The sequence below is a fragment of the Haliotis cracherodii genome, unplaced genomic scaffold, assembly GCF_022045235.1.
Source record: "Haliotis cracherodii isolate W230 unplaced genomic scaffold, xgHalCrac1.p SCAF_9, whole genome shotgun sequence".
In the NCBI taxonomy this organism is placed as follows: Eukaryota; Metazoa; Mollusca; class Gastropoda; order Lepetellida; family Haliotidae; genus Haliotis; species Haliotis cracherodii.
In genome coordinates this window covers 187,517-209,968 of record NW_027266343.1, presented here as the reverse complement: position 1 = coordinate 209,968, position 22,452 = coordinate 187,517, and the positions used below count along the sequence as shown (strand labels likewise).

General features: G+C 42.7%; 3 protein-coding genes across 3 annotated transcripts; 1 reads left to right on the top strand and 2 right to left on the bottom strand.

Annotated features, from left to right (window-relative positions):
• Positions 1–2,829: 2,829 nt before the first annotated feature.
• LOC139451669 (uncharacterized) lies at positions 2,830–3,634 on the bottom strand. The gene is made up of 2 exons (XM_071232991.1): positions 3,530–3,634; positions 2,830–3,177 (listed from the first exon to the last, which is right to left on the bottom strand). Exons 1-2 carry the CDS (start codon positions 3,632–3,634, stop codon positions 2,830–2,832), a joined length of 453 nt encoding a protein of 150 aa, XP_071089092.1.
• A 5,291-nt stretch (positions 3,635–8,925) lies between these two features.
• On the top strand, positions 8,926–9,983 carry LOC139452941 (sodium/potassium/calcium exchanger 1-like). Its single transcript, XM_071234560.1, has 2 exons — positions 8,926–9,097; positions 9,655–9,983. Exons 1-2 carry the CDS (start codon positions 8,926–8,928, stop codon positions 9,981–9,983), a joined length of 501 nt encoding a protein of 166 aa, XP_071090661.1.
• A 6,484-nt stretch (positions 9,984–16,467) lies between these two features.
• On the bottom strand, positions 16,468–17,285 carry LOC139452136 (uncharacterized). Its single transcript, XM_071233471.1, has 2 exons — positions 17,166–17,285; positions 16,468–16,815 (listed from the first exon to the last, which is right to left on the bottom strand). Exons 1-2 carry the CDS (start codon positions 17,283–17,285, stop codon positions 16,468–16,470), a joined length of 468 nt encoding a protein of 155 aa, XP_071089572.1.
• Between the last annotated feature and the right edge of the window lie 5,167 nt (positions 17,286–22,452).

Genomic DNA, 22,452 nt, shown 5'->3' with positions numbered 1-22,452 from the left:
CAGTTCACCACTAGACCTATCAATGTGCAAAATATGGTGAAGAAAAATGGTACGGTTCTCAAGATCTGCTCCGGAAACGAGGACTACTGCCATTTTCAGTCTAAATCAAAGTCGGTGCCATGGAAACTAAAAAAATATTGTTTTTAAAAATGCCAAACTATCAAAAGGCTCCAGCTCACCCCTAGATCTATCTATGTGCCAAGTTTGGTGAAGAAATATGGTACGGTTTTCAAGCTCTGCTCCGGAAACGAGGACTACTGCCATTTTCAGTCTAAAACAAAGTCGTTGCCATGGAAACTCGAAAAATAACTTTTTTAAAAATGCCAAACTATCAAAAGGCACCAGTTCACCACTAGACCTATCTATGTGCCAAGTTTGGTGAAGAAATATGGTACGGTTTTCAAGATCTGCTCCGGAAACGAGGTCTACCGCCATTTTCAGTCTAAATCAAAGTCGTTGCCATGGAAACTCAAAAATAATTTTTATAAAAATCCCAAACTATCAAAAGGCACCAGTTCACCATTAGATCTATCTATGTGCCAAGTTTGGTGAAGAAATATGGTACGGTTTTCAAGATCTGCTCCGGAAACGAAATGTGACGGACTTCGTGGCGGGGGATAATTATATGAGCCATATATATATATATATGTGAATAATGACATATATATATTGGGTGAACGTAATGATACCAACATTTACGTCGAAGGACCACGGATCTGATTACACTTGTGTTGGCACATATTCATCACAGCCCTTTGAGCTGGATGATTTCATAACAGAACAGAAAAGTGTTTTTTAAGGAAATCTTGTTTATTCTGTTTTAGATCTCAGATCCTAAAAGATGACATTACTGTTTATATAATTCTACTTCAAATTGTACATTAATATTTACAGCAAAGGTTACAATTTAGAGACATTCATAAACCTAAGTGAGGCAGGAGAGAGGGAGAAGACATTTATGAAGAGACAATCATCAGTCCATCGAACCAACAAACCTACACAACCATCCACTAAACCAACCTAACTTGAGCCGCTCATCCAAACTCTTACGATTGAAAGTTACCTGCACAGACACCATTCCGCAGCTTAACCCACTAAATAGATCCATTCACCCAACTACTAAACATAGCACTGCTAACCCAACTGCTAATGCCAACTGAATAATTATTCCATTCACTTACTTGTCTTAATCATCAACCACCTTAATCTAACTGTATAGAATCATGAATCCATCTAGTTTTTACACTGACAATGAAACTCATATTTCATTTTTCCAACTTCCAATCCAATCCAATCTTACCAAATCACCTAAATGATAACCACCCACTAACCTTCTCATATGTCTAGAATCAACCAACACAATCTGTCTATAGCATGGGGAAACCAATCTAAGCATTGTCATATATGTCAACCATCGACTACTCCAACGAATCTGAATACTTTGTTTTGACTTCCTAAATATCAATGCTAAATGTAGTCACAGTACCATTAAGGTACCATTAAGGTCAGACAGCAGGCAAGAGATACACAGTAATACATGCAACTGTCACAATATGAAAGCATGTTCAGAAGCCACTCAGACATTCCAATATTCTTCTACATCAATTCACATAGACTTATTACCTATATCGAGTAACACCTCTAACTGTCCTACTGCCAGAAAGTACCTACCTAATTAAAGGCACCCATCCGTCCATTCAACCCACCTACATAAAACCACCCATCCACTGACTAAACACACCTACATAAAACCAGCACTCCACCCACTTAACCCACCTTCATTAAGCCACCACTCCACCCACTTAACCCACCTCCGTAATTTCACCACTCCACCCACTTAACCCACCTACATAAAACCACCACTCCATCCACTTAACCCACCTACATCTTTTCACCACTCCACCCACTTAACCCACCTACATATTTTCACCACTCCACCCACTTAACTCACCTACATTAAACCACCATTCCACCCACTTAACCTACTTACATAAAACCACCACTCCACCCACTTAACCTACCTACAAAAAAACCACCCATCAACCCACTTAACCCATCTACATAAAACCACCCATACACCCATTTAACCCACCTAAAAAATACCCACCCATCCACACACGTAACCCACATACATAAAACCACCACTCCACCCACTTAATCAACCTACATAAAACCACCATTGCGCCCACTTAACCGACATACATAAGGCCACCACTCCACCCACTTAACCCACCTACAAAAATCAATCCATCCACCAATTCAAACCACCTGTAAAAAACCACCACTCCACCCACTTAAGACACCTACATAAAACCACTTCTTCACCCACTTAATGCACCTACATAAATCCATCCATCCACCGTTTCAACCCACCTACATAAAACCACCACTCCACCCACTTAATGCACCTACATAAAACCACCACTCCACCCACTTAACCCACCTACATAAAACCACCACTCCACCCACTCAACCAACCTGCATAAAACCACCTCTCGACCTACCTTCCCACCTACATAAAACCGCCGCTCCACCCACTTAACCAACCTGAATAAAACCACCACCTACATAAAACCACGACTTCACCCACTTAATGCTTCTACATAAAACCACCCTTCACCCACTTTCTAAATCCAACCAAGCCTACCACCATAAAAAATCTCATCTACTCAACCTGAAACATACAAATTCTCACTCGCCCACAATTTCTAATTTCACCCAACCATAAATAGAACCATCCACTCTACTACGTACTGACACCGACATATACCTATCCATCTTTCAACAATATTAATGCTAACATGCACACTCCAACTTACCACTGAAGTGTCACTGCGAGGCTGCCTCGGTGCTCCCTGAATGATGGGAGTTGTCAGGCAGTCTCTTTAGTGGGCGTGGCTCGGTGGACGTCTTCTGTGCAGAGGAGTTGCCTTGCTTTCTCCTCCACACCTTGCGTCGGCCACTCTGTGTATCCATGGTAACCTGGAAGGCTGCCCTCTCCTTCCTCTCCCTCTCCTTCACCTCCTGCTTCAGCTCCACCATCTCCTGTCTCAGCTCCTTCAGCTTCCTGTCAATGATGGCCTGGAGTTCCTGACAGGAGGCTTCCACCTTGCGCTGCTTGTTGCTCAACTCCTGCTTCAGATCACCGAGCTTCCTCTTGCGAGAACACTCCTGGGCCTACAACAGACAACATAGCTTGTATCATGGCAGAACAGCAGGCTCTCAAATCAGTCTCCTCAAAATTCAGCAATTTCAATATTACACAAAAAATAGCTTTCATAGTAACAGGACAGCAGAGTCAAACACACATCTCTATAATTTTGGCCTCTCAATAAACTTGCTGTAAATGATGGTCACTAGAGATTCTATCAATATTGTTGTCGATAATTGCAGATAAGCATCAGTGCTCATATCCCACAATGCTAAATCTTGAGTAGCATTACATTCATTAATGTAATGACTAGATGTAAGACATTTCCATTTGGACACACGCAAGTGAGAATCAAATCTAAATCAAACAACTACTGACTTTCTGTGAAGAAGCCTCCTGATTCTCTGAAGCAACATCAGCAGCAGCAGCAGAAGCAGAAGCAGCAGCAGCAACATCAGACCTGGAGACCTCCTCCAGACTCATCCGGGCAAAGACTGGAACCAGCTGGTTCTCGATGCGGTGGTCTGTCTTCAGCTTGGTGTGGCGGCTCCTCCTTGAGGGAGGAGGCAGATGAGGAGAGTGATCATCTTCCGGAACCAGACTGTCCTCAGCCTGGTGCTCCGTGGGACGGCTCGTCCTGCTCGAGGGATGCAGGCGTGGAGAGTCCTTGTCATCCTAGAATGGGCAGAACATCTGGTGATGAGGGCAGAGTTGAGCATATGTCTACCACCCGTGACATGTTTGTTGTATTGTATTAGAACCATAAGGGGCAACATGTGGATGGCCAATTGCAATTTACCCAAAGCTAATGTGGAGCTAAGGAGGCTTCATTTTACAATACAGAAATACTGAAGCAAAGACTTCTCATAAAGCCATAGCTAATGTGTCCTTGCATTAATGACAGTACTTACCTTGTCTTCATCGTACCAAACCCGGAGACCCCTTTCCTAAAATATGTTTTAAAAATTGTGAGAGTATACAGTGAAAGAAAAACACAAAATTCCATTGAACCCAACAGTAATAACCTTGAAGTAAGAAAAACCTTGAAGTAAGAAAAACGCCAACTGCCTCCAACAGGAAAAGGTTTTGCAATGACTTATGTTGAAAAAAATATTATTAGTTATTGTTGATGTTAATTTTTGAGGCCACAGTGTCATTTATGGAGGTCCTACACTATGGGGAACGATATTCTGAGGTCACCGCACCCATGACTGAGGTCCTACCTGTGGATGTTTAAAGCTGGGTTTGCTGTAGTCCAAGGGGTGGGGGCGGCCAGCAGATTTCTTGACAGAGGGACACTTCTAGGTCATGATAATATCAAAAGTTAAATTTAATTATTTACACAGTGTAGTTTCGCCTTTTGCTCAGTTGATTTACAGTGTTCTAGTCAAAAGGATAAAGGTCACAAGTGGATTTTTTTAAGCCCTATTTTCGTGAAGGAACTACTGATGATTGTTTACGTTTTCAGATGATAAAGCCCAGCAGTTTGATAGATTCCATCTTTTCTCTCTAAAACTGATTTCACTGATGCCATATAGTGGGTCATTATTTTTTGAAATAATTTCAGTACCTTCACAGCCTTAGGCTTGTGTTTCTGGGGCGGGTCTCTCTGGCAGTTCAGGGAGATTTTACGATGGGGCGTGGGGATAGGGCGGTTGAGGGGGGAGACGCCTCCTATTGGCTGACGCTTGTTGGAGGATCGAACATGGGGAGGGAGGTGGTGGTAAGATCTGGGTGTCCCAGAGGGACGCGATCCTGGGGAAGGAGGGATTGTTAGTAGGTATGGGAAGGTGTAGAAAATCAGTTATCAAGTGGAGAGTGTGGAAGGTGATGAGGGCAATGAAAATAATATAAATATAAACTTATATAATATTTAGACTAGATTGAAATTGGTAGATGCTGACTGCAGTCGTTGTCAAACGACTTTCCAATATGGCTGACTTTTGCTTCATGGAAAAGAATAATGATTTTATCACACTTATAATCCAATCCTCATATCAGGTATGCATATTCCAGATGTGCTTTTTTTCATGCAGATAATGCATTTCGTCATCACTTATTGCTGGAATATTGCTAAACGGGGCATAGAACCATACTCACTCACTGGTCACTTTCCCAAGGAATACTTAATTTGGAAGGTTCTCCGAGCGGAATTTCTAGGCCTAACAGGCTTTGTTTTTCATTATAAGTTTATATATGCGGTAAATTTGACTTGATGAGACACGTTCATCCACTGAATATTCCGTCATCGTACAAACATTTTTTTAAGATAGGCAAAAAGTATAAATCTTAGATCTACCCTCACTTATAAAATATGGAAAAGGATGACGTTTTTCCCCGTCCGACCTAATAAATAGGTGGTGAATGAACACGACATAACATAGTCTAACATTTGTTCGCTGGAACGCACCAGCACCTCGAAATTATTATAGGCCTAACGGTAACCTTCACATTGTTCGAAAGTTAACCAACCAATGTAAAATAAGGGGTAACCACAGTCCAGTTATCCAATATTAAGAAAGAAAGCGAATACCTCTCTCACGGGACTCGCTAAAAAAAGAGTGGTGGAACAATCAACTTCTCTACCATGTCTACAATTTCCTTCCATCGATTGTCATCAAAACAAAGATTAACGGAAATACATTCTGGTTCCAACATCTAAATCGTATTCAACATGTTTAATATGTATCCAGCAGGTAGATCTAGCGTGATTAGACTATCTGGTGAAAATAAGAATAATTGAATATGTTAATGTAGATCTAAAGGATGATAAAAAAAAAAAAAACTTACCTGAGACCAGTCTCCGAGACATCAGGAAGAATTCAGCAGACAGCTCAGGAATATGTGGTCACAGCGTAGGATTTTTCGAGAGATTATTCGATGTTTCTTACTGACGAGATACAGTGAAGAAGAAGCCGTTATGCGTCTGTTACGTAATTTATAGAGGATGTGCGGACGTTCGAGGAAGCGATTAGCAACGGTATGTTGGTAACTAAGGGCGAGTCCGCTTTCCTCATAAGATGGGGTATAAGGTTGGGTGAGTCCAATTAATAAAATAACTGTCAAGTTCATTCGTAACCTCTCGTTTCTTTCCGTAATACGCGATTCGAGTTGATCCGTATCCACTCGCCCCTTTCCGTAACTTACTTGTATGTATCGCAGGATGGGTACTCATAGATGACTTACACACATCTTGGTAATACATAGAGGCTATTTTATGCATTTTGTAAAACGAAAAGCACAGATTCTATCCGCGGACATCCGTGCACAAATATGATTCAAATCGTTCAAACATCACCTTACTTGAGTTTTATGCGAAATTTTCAAATGTTAATCGGATCCATACATGAAGCAGAGTTTTCTTTAGGTTTTTTTTGAATGACATTATTTTTGTTTGTGCATTTTAGAACTGCCACCCATTCGTCAGGTCGCATGCCTTGCAGCAAAATTTATTATGGTGAATGAAATTTGCTAAAATGTCTTGCAGTCAGACAGGTCTAAGCTTCTAAGTCATGGTTGAGCGTCAAGGAAGTTCTTCTGACATCAGGAATATGTTATCTCCAACGTAAATACACAGCCTACATTTTCACCTTTAAAAGAAATATGTAGCCATGGATAATAGCCAGTTTTCGGCGAGGAAAATATCCGCCGTCGCCGCTGTAGCGTTACTATAGTGGCGGCGCCATTTTGCTATTCAAACAAGGGACATAACTCTGCCTGTCTCATCAATTAGAGGTGTTTCAGCCGTTCATATCATGAGCTCTGAAGTTCAATCCCTAAACGGAAATGTCTTTAAATATCGAAACTATCTCTACATACACATGTTTTTCAAGTCAACATTCGAAAAATGAAAAAAAGACGTTCTGTTGTTTTTCATTTTGAAAGGAATCGAAATAAATTAGATAAATTAAAATGCCATGTAAGTTATCACAGCACTGAAAATATACCTTTTAAGATATCTTTATTCAAACATACATTATGTCCCTACTTTTATTACGAGCTTTGTTTTCCCATTAAGACCCACACATCCCCGATCCCTCCATACGCATATTTCGCGCCGCTGCTGTACAAAGAAACTCGCAGATTTTTTATTATCTAGATATATTTTCTAAAATAATACAGATTACAGAAGAATAAAAATTCACACTTTAAGCTGTGCTGGAATTCCTTGAGTCGTCAAACCTTAAGAGTGATCCTGATACAGGCCAAGAATCTACATTGAAACACAGCATTCCAAATACATGTAGAAGGTATGTGTTTTATGACTGCAACTTGTGTATTGTGACCAATACAAACACAGTGATTCAGAACTTACAGTTCTTCTAAGACGTACATCACAATAAATGTAGTCATTGCACCATGGCATGCAATAAACATCGCGGATGGATCGGCGATACACTAAAAAGGACATTTGTGAAAAACGTGATTGGACATGGATGAGGAAAAGCGACAGTGGTGTAAGCCGGTCCATTCAGTGATCATGAAACTCTCTCAGCCAGGTAATGCCCTGGAGATCCGACCGCCTCCGTGGTCGAGTGGTGGAGCGTCTGCCCGGAGAGCGGAAGGTCGGAGTTCGATCCCCGACCGTGTCATACCAAAAGACGTTAAAAGATGGCACTTGTTGTTACCCTACCTGGCGCTCGGCCTTATTGGGCTGAATCAAGGACTGGTCGGCTCGGATTCAGTATACTGAGTGGGGTATTCTTGTTAAACAACGGCATGGTATCTCAGCGAGCACTATAACATCGGCATTAGTTCGGACTAGTACAGTCTCTCACTAACACTCACACACACACGCGCACGCACGCACGCACGCACGCACGCACACACACACACACACACACACACGTACACGTACAAGCAGTCTCACACAAACACGCAAGCACGTATAAGTGCAAAAATCTTGAACGCGACGTTAAACCCTGTCACCCTGGAGATTCAGAAGTAGAGATCCATAGTAGCGCTTGTTCCTCAGAGATCCGAGAATCAAATGGCATAAAACATGGATGATTGCATGTCACCGAACCCCCTGGCGTGGAATATGTTCGGTGTCTGTAAATGCCGTGGTATATGCTGGTCCTGATGGCGGCGTTAAACAGCATTGTATTCAATCACTCAACAAGAGACATCACATTGATGAGGGCGACGTCAAGGGGTTATAGCGAAAATGACACCTTACAAAAAAAACCCCCAGATTTTGGAGAAACAAAAAAAACAAAATCCATTTGCTTTTTTAGTAAGAAACTGCTCTTCACTGATCTTTGTGTCACGTGGTCACAAGTTCTCCATCTCCATGGGTATGATAGATGGAGAAGCAAGGGATGGGTGTGACAGAGGAGGAGGAAGGGATTAGTATTGAAGAGGAGGAGAAAGGGATGGGTATGGTATAGGAGGAGGAGGAGGAAGGGATGGGTATTGTAAAGGAGGAGGAAGGGATGGGTATGGAAGAGGACGGTGTAGGGATGGGCATGGTAGAGGAGGAGAAAGGAATGGGTGTGGTATAGGAGGAGGAGGAAGGGATGGGTGTGATAGAGGAGGAGGAAGTGATTAGTATCGAAGAGGAGGAGAAAGGGATGGGTATGGTATAGGAGGAGGAGGAGGAAGGGATGAATATTGTATAGGAGGAGGAAGGGATGGGTGTGGTAGAGGAGGAGGAAGGGATTAGTATCGAAGAGGAGGAGGAAGGGATAGGTATGGTATAGGAGGGTTAAGGGATGGGTGTGGAGAGGAAGAGGAAGGGATGAGTATGGTAGAGGAGTTTGGGTGTGGAAGGGATGGGTATGGTAGAGGAATTTGGGTGTGGAGAGGATGATGAAGGGATGGGTATGGAAGAAAACGGTGTAGGGATGGGTATGGCAGAGGAGGAGGAAGTGATGGGTATGGTCGAAGAGGAGGAAGGGATGGGTATGGTAGAGGAGGGGGAAGGGATGGGCATGGTAGAGGAGGGTGAAGGGATTTGGTATGGATGAGGGGTAGGAAGGGATGGGTATGGTTCTGGAGGAGGAAGAGCTGGGTAACGAAGAGGAAGAGGAAGGGATGAGTATGGTAGAGGAATTTGGGTGTGGAAGGGATGGGTATGGTAGAGGAATTTGGGTGTGGAGAGGAGGATGAAGGGATGAATATGGAATAAAAAGAGGAAGGGATTGGTGTGGAAGAGGAGGGTGTAGGGATGGTTATGGTAGAGTGGGGGGGGGGGGATGGGTTTGGTAGAGGAGGAGGAGGAAGGGATGGGTGTGGTTTAGTAGGAGGAAGGGATGGGTATGGTAGAGGAGGAGGAAGGGATGGACAGGAAGGGTGAGTATGGTAGAGGAGGAGGAATGAATGGGTATGGAAGAGGAGGATGAAGGGATGGGTATGGTATAAGAGGTGGAAGTGATGTGTATGGTCGAGAAGGAGGAAGGGATGGGTATGGTAGAGGAGGAGGAAGGGATAAATATTGTAGAGGGGGATAAAGGGATGGGTATGGAAGAGGAGGTTAAAGGTTGAAGGGGTAAATATTGTAGAGGGGGGTGAAGTGATGGGTATGGAAGAGGAGGAGGAAGGCATGGGAATAGTAGAGGAGGAGGAGGAGGAAGGGGTGGGTATGGTAGAGGAGGAGGAGGAGGAGGAGGAAGGGATGGGTTTGGTAGAGGAGGAGGAGGAGGAGGAGGAAGGGGTGGGTATGGTAGAGGAGGGTGAAGGGATGGGCATGGAAGAGGAGGAACAGATGGGAATGGTAGAGGAGGAAGAGGAAGGGATGGGTATGTTAGTGGAGGAGAAAAGGATTTGTATTGTAGAGGAGGAGGAAGGGATTTGTATGGAAGAGGAAGAGGAAGGGATGGCTATAATATAGGAGGAGGAGGAGGAGGAATGAATGGGCATGGTATAAGAGGAGGAAGGGATGGGTATAGAAGAGGAGGATGAAGGGATGGTGTGGAAGAGGGGGAGGAAGGGATGGGTTTGGAAGAGGAGGAGGAATGGATGGGTATGGTCCAGGAAGAGGAAGAGATGGTTAGGGTAGAAGATGAGAAAGGGATGGGAATGGCAGAGGAAGAGGAAGGGATGGGTATGGAAGAGGAAGAGGAAGGGTCGGGTTTTGTAGAGGGGAGGAGCAGGAAGGGTGAGTATGGTAGAGGAGGAGGAATGAATGGGTATGGAAGAGGAGGATAAAGGGATTGGTATGGTAGAAAAGGGTGAAGGGGTGGGTGTGGTAGAGGAGGAGGAGAAAGGGATGGGTATGTTAGTGGAGGGAGAAAGGGATTAGTATGGAAGAGGAAGGGATGGGTGTGGTATAGGAGGAGGAAGGGATGGGCATGGTATAGGAAGAGGAAGGGATGGGTATAGAAGAGGAGGATGAAGGGATGGGTATGGAATACGAAGAAGAAGGGATTGGTTTGGAAGAGGAGGGTGTAGGGATGGGTATGGTAGAGGAGGGGCAAGGTATGGGTATGGCATTGGAGGAGGAGGAACGGATGGGTACGGAAGAGGAGGGTGAAGGGATGGTATGGAAGAGGGGAAGGAAGGGATGGTATGGAAGGGATGGGTATGGTAGAGGAGGAAGGGATGGGTATAGAAGAGGAGGGTGAAGGGATGGGTATGGTAGAGGAGGAGGAAGGGATGGGTGTGGAAGAGGAGGGTGAAGGGGTGGTATGGTAGAGGAGGAGGAAGGGATGGTATAGAAGAGGAGGATGAAGGGAAGAGGAGGAGGAGAAGGAGGGGATAGGTATGCTAGGTATGCTAGAGGAGGAGGAAGGAATGGGTATGGAAGAGGAGGTGGAAGGGATGGGTATGGTTGAGGAGGAGGAAGGGATGCATTTGGTTGATGAGGAGGAGGAGAAAGGGTGGGTATGGTAGAGGAGGAGGAGAAGGAGGGGATAGGTATGGTAGAGGAGGAGGAAAGAATGGGTATGGAAGAGGAGGTGGAAGGGATGGGTATGGTAGAGGAGGAGGAAGGGATGCGTTTGGTTGAGGAGGAGGAGAAAGGGATGGGTATGGTGGAGGTGGAGGAAGGAATGGGTATGGAAGAGGAGGTGGAAGGGATGGGTATGGTAGAGGAGGATGAGGTAGAAGGAGGGGATAGGTATGGTAGAGGAGGAAGGGATGGGTTTGGTAGAGGAGGAGGAAGGGATGGATATTGTAGAGGAGGGTGTAAGAGATGGGTTGGGGAAAAGAGGGTTAAGGGATGGGTGTGTGAGACGAAGAAGGGATAGGTATGGTAGAGGACGATGAAGGGATGGGTATGAAAGAGGAGGAGGAGAAGGAGGGGATAGGTATGGTAGAGGAGGAGGAAAGAATAGGTATGGAAGAGGAGGTGGAAGGGATGGGTATGGTAGAGGAGGAGGAAGGGATGCGTTTGGTTGAGGAGGAGAAGGAGGAGGAGAAAGGGATGGGTATGGTGGAGGAGGAGGAAGGAATGGGTATGGTGGAGGAGGTGGAAGGGATAGGTATGGTAGAGGAGGAGGAGGTAGAAGGAGGGGATAGGTATGGTAGAGGAGGAAGGGATGGGTTTGGTAGAGGAAGAGGAAGGGATGGATATTGTAGAGGAGGGTGTAAGAGATGGGTTGGGGAAAAGAGGGTTAAGGGATTGGTGTGTGAGACGAAGAAGGGATAGGTATGGTAGAGGACGATGAAGGGATGGGTATGGAAGAGGAGGAAGAATAGATGGGTATGGTAGAGGAGGAGGAGGAGGAAGGGATGGGTATGTTAGTAGAGGAGGAAGGGATGGGTATGATAGATGGGAGGGAAGGGATGGGTATGATAGATGGAGGAAGGGATGGGTATGTTAGTAGAGGAGGAAGGGATGGGTGTGGTAGTGATAGAGGAGGAAGGAATGGGTATGGTAGAAGAGGGTGAAGGGTTGGGTATGGAAGACGGGGAGGAAGGGATGGGTATGGTAGAGGGGGTTGAAGAGATGGGTTTGGTAGAGGAGGAAGGGATGGGTATGGTCGAGGAGGAGTAAGAGATGGGTTGGGGAAAAGAGGGTTAAGGGATGGATGTGGGAGAAGAAGAAGAAGGGACAGGCATTGTAGAGGGAGAAGGAAGGAAATGGCATTGTGGAGGGAAAAGGAAGGAAAGAGGGTAAAGGTATGAAATATTCAGCATGGGAGGTAAAATATTAGATACTGGTTACATGTTCAATAAGTGTCATGCATATTTGTGAATTGTGAAACTAAAGTGGCTTCAGTCTGTTGAAATTCAGCCAGACTAATAGCTACCCCTATTGGTAGGAATATGTTTTTTAAATATGTAAGCCAGTAGAAAAACACCTTCAAAAGAAAACTAATGCAAAGGTTCGTTGAGTTTTATCTTGCATCCATGTCAGAATGACGAGATCTGATTGGTTCATGTGACCTTGATAATATACAATGTATCCCGCCTTGGGAGGGAAATAAATTTCTCAGCGGGCGAATAAATGCCTTTTTACCTCACAAAGAGGAAGTCATGGTGCACGTGGCTTTCTGAGATTCAGAATAAATCCCTTATACCTAGTTTCTAAGCAAAAGGCAACACGTTTTTCCGAGTCAATGAAAGCCACGTGATATAGTACAAGCTAACCTCTGCTCAATCAAATAGCTGTTTATATATTAATTTTGAATCTGTTTTAATTTTTGTACAATGTCTCACCCAAAGAAAACAGGCTGTACTTGGATTTCTGAGAGGGAGAATAAATCCCATATACCCAGCTACAAGGAAACCAGGCTGCACATGGTTTTCAGAGAGGGAGAATAAATCCCATATACCCAGCTACAAGGAAAACAGGCTGCACATGGATTCTGAGAGGGAGAATAAATCCCATATACCCAGCTACAAGGAAAACAGGCTGCACATGGATTCTGAGATGGAGAATAAATCCCATATACCCAGCTACAAGGAAAACAGGCTGCACATGGATTCTGAGAGGGAGAAAAAATCCCTTATACCTAGTTTCTAAGCAAAAGGCAACACGTTTTTCCGAGTCAATGAAAGCCACGTGATATAGTACAAGCTAACCTCTGCTCAATCAAATAGCTGTTTATATATTAATTTTGAATCTGTTTTAATTTTTGTACAATGTCTCACCCAAAGAAAACAGGCTGTACTTGGATTTCTGAGAGGGAGAATAAATCCCATATACCCAGCTACAAGGAAACCAGGCTGCACATGGTTTTCAGAGAGGGAGAATAAATCCCATATACCCAGCTACAAGGAAAACAGGCTGCACATGGATTCTGAGAGGGAGAATAAATCCCATATACCCAGCTACAAGGAAAACAGGCTGCACATGGATTCTGAGATGGAGAATAAATCCCATATACCCAGCTACAAGGAAAACAGGCTGCACATGGATTCTGAGAGGGAGAAAAAATCCCTTATACCCAGCTACGAGGAAAACAGGCTGCACATGGATTTCTGAGAGGGAGAATAGATCCCATATACCCAGCTACGAGGAAAACAGACTGCACATGGATTTCTGAGAGGGAGACTTAATTCCTTATACCCAGCTACGAGGAAAACAGACTGCACATGGATATCTGAGAGGGAGACTTAATTCCTTATACCCAGCAAAGAGGAAAGCAGGCTGCACATGCATTTCTGAGAGGGAGAATACATCACTCATACCCCGTTACAAAAAAAAAACTGCAAGCTGTCTACAACTTACAAGTCAATGAAAGTCATGTGACACAGCACAAGTTATAATTCAGCTCACTTGAACAGCTCCTTTCTGTAGATTTTCAATTTATTTAATACTTTTACAAAGGCAGAATGAAACACGTCAGCAAGATAAACTTGTTGTCGCGGTATCATGAGGGGTATATACATGTGCATCCTGCGTAAGGTTTTATAAATCAAGCCGGAGGAATGGTAGAGGGAGACTGTGTTAACAGAAACTGAAGATGTCTCAGATGCAGCTCACAGGATATCAGATGACTTCATCAATTGCAAATTATATGAGCCATATATATGTGAATAATGACATATATATATATTGGGTGAAAGTAATGATACCAACATTTACGTCGAAGGACCACGGATCCGATTACACTTGTGTTGGCACATATTCATCACAGCCCTTTGAGCTGGATGATTTCATAACAGAACAGAAAAGTGTTTTTTAAGGAAATCTCGTTTATTCTGTTTTAGATCTCAGATCCTAAAAGATGACATTACTGTTTATATCATTCTACTTCAAATTGTACATTAATATTTACAGCAAAGGTTACAATTTAGAGACATTCATAAACCTAAGTGAGGCAGGAGAGAGGGAGAAGACATTTATGAAGAGACAATCATCAGTCCATCGAACCAACAAACCTACACAACCATCCACTAAACCAACCTAACTTGAGCCGCTCATCCAAACTCTTACGATTGAAAGTTACCTGCACAGACACCATTCCGCAGCTTAACCCACTAAATAGATCCATTCACCCAACTACTAAACATAGCACTGCTAACCCAACTGCTAATGCCAACTGAATAATTATTCCATTCACTTACTTGTCTTAATCATCAACCACCTTAATCTAACTATATAGAATCATGAATCCATCTAGTTTTTACACTGACAACAAAACTCATATTTCATTTTTCCAACTTCCAATCCAATCCAATCTTACCAAATCACCTAAATGATAACCACCCACTAACCTTCTCATATGTCTAGAATCAACCAACACAACCTGTCTATAGCATGGGGAAACCAATCTAAGCATTGTCATATATGTCAACCATCAACTACTCCAACGAATCTGAATACTTTGTTTTGACTTCCTAAATATCAATGCTAAATGTAGTCACTGTACCATTAAGGTACCATTAAGGTCAGACAGCAGGCAAGAGATACACAGTAATACATGCAACTGTCACAATATGAAAGCATGTTCAGAAGCCACTCACACATTCCAATATTCTTCTTTCTAAATCAATTTGCATAGGCTAATTACCTATATCGAGTAACACCCCTAACTGTCCTACTGCTAGAAAGTACCTACCTAATAAATGGCACCCATCCGTCCATTCAACCCACCTACATAAAACCACCCATCCACCGACTAAACTCACCTACATAAAACCACCACTCCACCCACTTAACCCACCTACATAAAGCCACCACTCCACCTACTTGACCAACCTACATAAAACCACCACTCCAACCACTTACCCACCTACATAAAACCACCACTCCAACCCCTTAACCCACCTACATAAAACCATCACTCCACCCACTTAACCCACCTACATAAAACAAACACTCCACCTACGTAACCCACCTACAGAAAACCACTACTCAACCCACCTACATAAAACCACCACTCCACCCACTTAACCCATCTACATAAAACCACCACTCCACCCACTTAACCCACCTACATAAAACCACCACTCATCCTACTTAACCCACCTACATAAAACCACTACTCCATCCACTTCGCCCACCTAAACCCACTCATCCACCCACCTACATAAAACCACCACTCCACCCACTTACCCAAACCACATTAATCCACCCATCCACCCATCTACATAAAACCACCACTCCACCCACTTACCCAAACCACATAAAACCACTCATCCCCTCACCTACATAAAACCACTACTCCACCCACTTACCCAAACCACATTAATCCACCCATCTACATAAAACCACCACTCCATCCACTTACCCAAACCACATAAAACCAACCATCCACCCACTTGGCCCACCTACATAAAACCACCACTCCACCCACTTACCCAAACCACATTAATCCACCCATCCACCCATCTACATAAAACCACCACTCCACCCACTTACCCAAACCATATAAAACCACCCATCCACCCACCTACATAAAACCACCACTCCACCCACTTGGCCCACCTACATAAAACCACTACTCCACCCACCTACATAAAACCACCCATCCACCCACCTACATAAAACCACCACTCCACCCACTTACCCAAATCACATTAATCCATCCATCCACCCACCACCATAAAACCACAACTCCATGCACTTGGCCCACTCATCCACCCACCTACATAAAACCACCACTCCACCCACTTACCCAAACCACATAAAACCACCACTTCACCCACTTACCCAAACCACATAAAACCACCACTCCACGCACTTACCCAAACCACATAAAATCACCACTCCACCAACTTAACTCACCTACATAAAACCACCCCATCCACCCATTTAGACCAATCTACATACACCACTGATCCAGTCACTTACCCTGCATACATAGTCAATTGTATCAAACCTTTGGAACCATCCTCCCAACTACCTACATACAGAGACCTACCTATCTACGTATCTTACTATAAACTAATTAACATGCACACTCCAACTTACCACTGAAGTGTCACTGCGAGGCTGCCTCGGCGCTCCCTGAATGATGGGAGTTGTCAGGCAGTCTCTTTAGTGGGCGTGGCTCGGTGGACGTCTTCTGTGCAGAGGAGTTGCCTTGCTTTCTCCTCCACACCTTGCGTCGGCCACTCTGTGTATCCATGGTAACCTGGAAGGCTGCCCGCTCCTTCCTCTCCCTCTCCTTCACCTCCTGCTTCAGCTCCACCATCTCCTGTCTCAGCTCCTTCAGCTTCCTGTCAATGATGGCCTGGAGTTCCTGACAGGAGGCTTCCACCTTGCGCTGCTTGTTGCTCAACTCCTGCTTCAGATCACCGAGCTTCCTCTTGCGAGAACACTCCTGGGCCTACAACAGACAACATAGCTTGTATCATGGCAGAACAGCAGGCTCTCAAATCAGTCTCCTCAATATTCAGCAATAATAAATATAACAGAAAAAATCGTAACAGGACAGCAGTCAAACACACACCTCTATAATTTTGGCCTCTCAATAAACTTGCTGTAAATGATGGTCACTAGAGATCCTATTAATATTCCCGGGTTGTTGTCGATAATAACAGATAAGCTTCAGTGCTCATATCCCACATTGCTAAATCTTGAGTACCATTACATTCATTAATGTGATGATTAGATGTAAGACATTTCCATTTGGACACACACAAGTGAGACTCAAATATAAATCAAACAACTACTGACTTTCTGTGAAGAAGCCTCCTGATTTTCTGAAGCAACATCAGCAGCAACATCAACAGCAGCAGCAGCAGAAGCAGAAGCAGAAGCAGGAGCATCAGACCTGGAGACATCCTCCAGACTCATCCGGGCAAAGACTGGAACCAGCTGGTTCTCGATGCGGTGGTCTGTCTTCATCTTGGTGTGGCGGCTCCTCCTTGAGGGTGGAGGCAGACGAGGAGAGTGATCATCTTCCGGAACCAGACTGTCCTCAGCCTGGTGCTCCGTGGGACGGCTCTTCCTGCTCGAGGGATGCAGGCGTGGTGAGTCCTTGTCATCCTAGAATGGGCAGAACATCTGGTGATGAGGGCAGAGCTGAGCATATGTATCCAACCCATGACGAGTCTGTTGTATTGTATTAAAACCATAAGGGGCAACATGTAGATGGGGAATTGCAATTTACCCAAAGCTATTGTGAAGTTAGAGGGGCTTCATATTACAATACAGAAATACTGAAGTAAAGACTTCTCATAAAGCCATAGCTAATTCCTTGCATTAATGAAAGTACTAACCTTGTCTTCATCATACCAAACCTGGAGACCCCTTTCCTAAAATATGTTAAAAAAATTGTGAGAAAATACAGTGAAAGAAAAACACAAAATTCCATTGACCCCAATAAACCCAATGACAGTAATAACCTTGAAGTAAGAAAAACCTTGAAGTAAGAAAAACGCCAACTGCCTCCAACAGGATAAGGTTTTGCAATGACTTATATTGAAAATAATATTATTAGTTATTGTTGATGTTAATTTTTGAGACCACGGTGTCATTTATGGAGATCTTACACTGTGGGGAACGATATTTTGAGGTCACAGCACCCATGACTGAGGTCCTACCTGTGGACGTTTAAAGCTGGGTTTGCTGTAGTCCAAGGGGTGAGGTCGGGCAGCAGATTTCTTGACAGAGGGACACTTCTAGGTCATGACAATATCAAAAGTTAAATTTAATTATTTACACAATGCAGTTTGGCCTTTTGCTCAGTTGATTTACAGTGTTCTAGTCAAAAGGATAAAGGTCACAAGTGGATTTTTTTAAGCCCTATCTTCGTGACGGAACTACAAGAAGAAACGGGATCCTTGTGGTATAGAACCGCTACTGTGAGTGTTTAGATAGATTTTACTGATGATTGATTACGTTTTCAAATGATAAAGCCCAGCAGTTTGATAGATTCCATCTTTTCTCTCTAAAACTGATTTCACTGATGCCATATACTGGGTCATCATTTTCAAGAATAATTTCAGTACCTTCACAGCCTTAGGCTTGTGTTTCTGGGGCGGATCTCTCTGGCAGTTCAGGGAGATTTTACGATGGGGCGTGGGGATAGGGCGGTTGAGGGGGGAGACGCCTCCTCTAGGCTGACGCTTGTTAGAGGATTGAACATGGGGAGGGAGGTGGTGGTAAGATCTGGGTGTCCCAGAGGGACGCGTTCCTGGGGAAGGAGGGAAGGGATTGTTAGTAGGTATGGGAAGATGTAGAAAATCAGTTATCAAGTGGAGAGTGTGGAAGGGGATGAGGGCAATGAAAATAATATAAATATAATCTTATTTTAATATTTAGACTAGATTGAAATTGGTAGATGCTGACTCAGTGACTGCAGTCGTTGTCAAACGACTTTCCAATATGGCTGACGTTTGCTTCATGGAAAAGAATAATGATTTTATCACACTTATAATCCAATCCTCATATCAGGTATGCATGTTCCAGCTGTGCTTTTTTTCATGCAGATAATGCATTTCGTCATCACTTATTGCTGGAATATTGCTAAACGGGGCATAGAACCATACTCACTCACTAGTCACTTTCCCAAGGAATATGATTTTCACACAATATCTTACAGGTTATGGATACACCTTGTTGCAGTTTATGAGAGAGAAGTTCAGTGTAACTATACTTAAAGGAGGTAAACTTCAGTAATGGATTAGGGCCTAACTAATGAACCAGTGTTTTTGGAAGAAATGCAAAATGTGCAAAACGTGTAAAACTTATCACCGATCCTGTCAAATTAACACACAAGGAAATAATGATTAATTTGTTAATCATAGATCTATGTATCTTATGAAAAAAATAAAGGTGCTATGGAAATATCAAACATAAACAAACAAAAAATACATAAACCGCCAACACACAAATGAATAAAGCCTACATCAGATCGTGAGTAATGGCACGTTTCCCCAACAGTCAACAGTTGATCAATGCGGACTTAGTGACTTCATTAAATTCATTTTAATATGAAATTAAACATTAATCAGAACCTATCAAATATAGTTTTCAGAAGACAACTATACATATATATTCATGGCGAAATATAAAAGCTTTTGTTAAATCTTTAATTATCATAGTAGATACAAAATACATTATTAGTAGCATCAAACAAACAAGTGTACGTTGCTGGAAATAATAACAGTAAAAAATAACGGGAAGAAGACTCACTGAGTTCTACGAACAATATTTATGATGTAGGTAAAACGAATTTCGTAATTATCCCCCGTTCGTAATATACTCAACATTCTGTTCAGTACTGCATGTACTGTGTCAGTATATCTACATATTGCTTAGTTTTTATATTCACCTCATTTGTCGATCAGAATATGGATCAAAATACTCAATGTATTAGCAAAGTTAAATAAACAGACTAAATTGAGATAAATTCACAAACAGTGTATTGGTAGTTGGTTCCTTTAGTTTCAACCGCAAAATCTCAAATATCTCATACCTAGAAGATGCATCATTCAAGTGTTGACTTTAAACTAAAAGTACGGCTCGTTATTAACCATTTAGATTATTTACAACAAGTTATTGGGTAACAATAACTTTATACAAATTAAAAGAAAATTCTACGTTTTATCTCAAGGAATACTTAATTTGGAAGGTTCTCCGTGCGGAATTTCTAGGCCTAACAGGCTTTGGTTTTCATTATAAGTTTATATATGCGGTACATTTGACTTGATGAGACACGTTCATCCACTGAACATTCCGTCATCGTACAAACAAGATAGGCAAAAAGTATAAAACTTAAATCTACCCTCACTTATAAAATATGGAAAAGGATGACGTTTTTCCCCGTCCGACCTAATAAATAGGTGGTGAATGAACACGACATAACTTAGTCTAACATTTGTTCGCTGGAACGCACCAGCACCTCGAAATTATTATAGGCCTAACGGTAACCTTTAAATTGTTCGAAAGTTAACCAACCGATGTAAAATAAGGGGTAACCACAGTCCAGTTATCCAATATTAAGAAGGACAGCGAATACCTCTCTCACGGGACTCGCTAAAAAAAGAGTGGTGGAACAATCAACTTCTCTACCATGTCTACAATTTCCTTCCATCGATTGTCATCAAAACAAAGATTAACGGAAATACATTCGTTCGATTCTGGTTCCAACATCCAAATCGTATTTAACATGTTTAATATGTATCCAGCAGGTAGATCTAGCGTGATTAGATTAGACTCTATCTGGTGAAAATAAGAATAATTGAATATGTTAATGTAGATCTAAAGGATGATAAAAAAAACTTTAAAAAACTTACCTGAGACAAGTCTCCGAGACATCAGGAAGAATTCAGCAGACAGCTCAGGAATATGTGGTCACAGCGTAGGATTTTTCGAGAGATTATTCGATGTTTCTCTGACGAGATACAGTGAAGAAGAAGCCGTTGTGCGTCTGTTACGTAATTTATAGAGGATGTGCGGACGTTCGAGGAAGCGATTAGCAACGGTATGTGGGTAACTAAGGGCGAGTCCGCTTTCCTCATAAGATGGGGTATAAGGTTGGGTGAGTCCAATTAATAAAATAACTGTCAAGTTCATTCGTAACCTCTCGTTTCTTTCCGTAATACGCGACTCGACTTGATCCGTCACCACTCGCCTCTTTCCGTAACTTACTTGTATGTATCGCAGGATGGGTACTCATAGATGAATTACACACATCTTGGTAATACAAGAAGGCATTTTATGCATTATGTAAAATGTGAAGCAGAGTTTTCTTTAGGTTTTGAATAACATCATTATTGTATGTTCATTTTAGAACTGCCACCCATTCGTCAGGTCGCATGCCTTGCAGCAAAATTTATTATGATGAATGAATTTTGCTAAAATGTCTTGCAGTCAGACAGGTCTAAGCTTCTAAGTCATGGTTGGGCGTCAAGGAAGTTTTTTTGACATCAGGAATAGGTTATCTCCAACGTAAACACACAGTCGACATTTACACCTTTAAAAGAACTCTGTAGCCATGGATAATAGCCAGTTTTCGGCGAGGAAAATATCCGCCGCCGCCGCCGCTGTAGCGTTACTATAGTGGCGGCGCCATTTTGCTTATTCAAACAAGGGACATAACTCCGCCTGTCTCATCAATGAAGAGGTGTTTCAGCCAATCATAGCATGAGCTCTGAAGTTCAATCCCTAAACGGAAATGTCTTTAAATATCGAAATTATCGCTACATGCATGTCTTTCAAGCCAACATTCGAAAAATGAAAAAAAGACGTTCTGTTGTTTTTCATTTTGAAAGGAATCGAAATAAATTAGATAAATTAAAATGTCATGCAAGTTATCACAGTCATGCAAATATATCTTTTAAGATATCTTTATTCAAACATAAATTATGTCCCTACATTGATTACGAGTTTGTTTTCCCATTAAGACCCACATATCCCCATTCCTCCATAGACCCGTGAAGATTCCGGGATAGAAGAGGTCTTCAGCAACCCATATTTGCCGTAAAAGGCGACTATGCTTGTCGTAAAAGGCGACTAACGGGATCGGGTGGTCAGGCACGCTGACTTGGTTGATACATGTCATCGATCCCAATTGCGTGGATCGATGCTCATGATGTCAATCACTGGATTGTCTGGTCAGACTCGTTTATTTTACAGACAGCCGTCATATAGCTGGAATATTGCTGAGTGCGGCGTTAAACAACCAACCAACCAACCATTCCTCCATACGCATATTTCGCGCCGCTGCTGTACAAAGAAACTCGCAGATTTTTTATTATCTAGATATATTTTCTAAAATAATACAGATTACAGAAGAATAAAAATTCACACCTTAAGCTGTGCCGGAATTCCTTGAGTCGTCAAACTTTAAGAGTGATCCTGATACAGGCCAAGAATCTACATTGAAACACATCATTCCCAATACATGTAGAAGGTATGTGTTTTATGACTGCAACTTGTGTATTGTGACCAATACAGACACAGTGATTCAGAACGTACAGTTCTTCTATGACGTACATCACAATAAATGTAGTCA

Excerpts from the sequence above, each read along its gene's own strand:
- LOC139451669 (XM_071232991.1), bottom strand. The coding sequence starts at position 3,634 with ATGAGTCTGGAGGAGGTCTCCAGGTCTGATGTTGCTGCTGCTGCTTCT. Across the intron at positions 3,178-3,529 it reads AGGAGGCTTCTTCACAGAAA|GCCCAGGAGTGTTCTCGCAA; the intron begins GTCAGTAGTTGT and ends TGTCTGTTGTAG.
- LOC139452941 (XM_071234560.1), top strand. The coding sequence starts at position 8,926 with ATGGGTATGGTAGAGGAATTTGGGTGTGGAGAGGATGATGAAGGGATG. Across the intron at positions 9,098-9,654 it reads GATGGGCATGGTAGAGGAGG|AGGGGGGTGAAGTGATGGGT; the intron begins GTGAAGGGATTT and ends TAAATATTGTAG.
- LOC139452136 (XM_071233471.1), bottom strand. The coding sequence starts at position 17,285 with ATGAGTCTGGAGGATGTCTCCAGGTCTGATGCTCCTGCTTCTGCTTCT. Across the intron at positions 16,816-17,165 it reads AGGAGGCTTCTTCACAGAAA|GCCCAGGAGTGTTCTCGCAA; the intron begins GTCAGTAGTTGT and ends TGTCTGTTGTAG.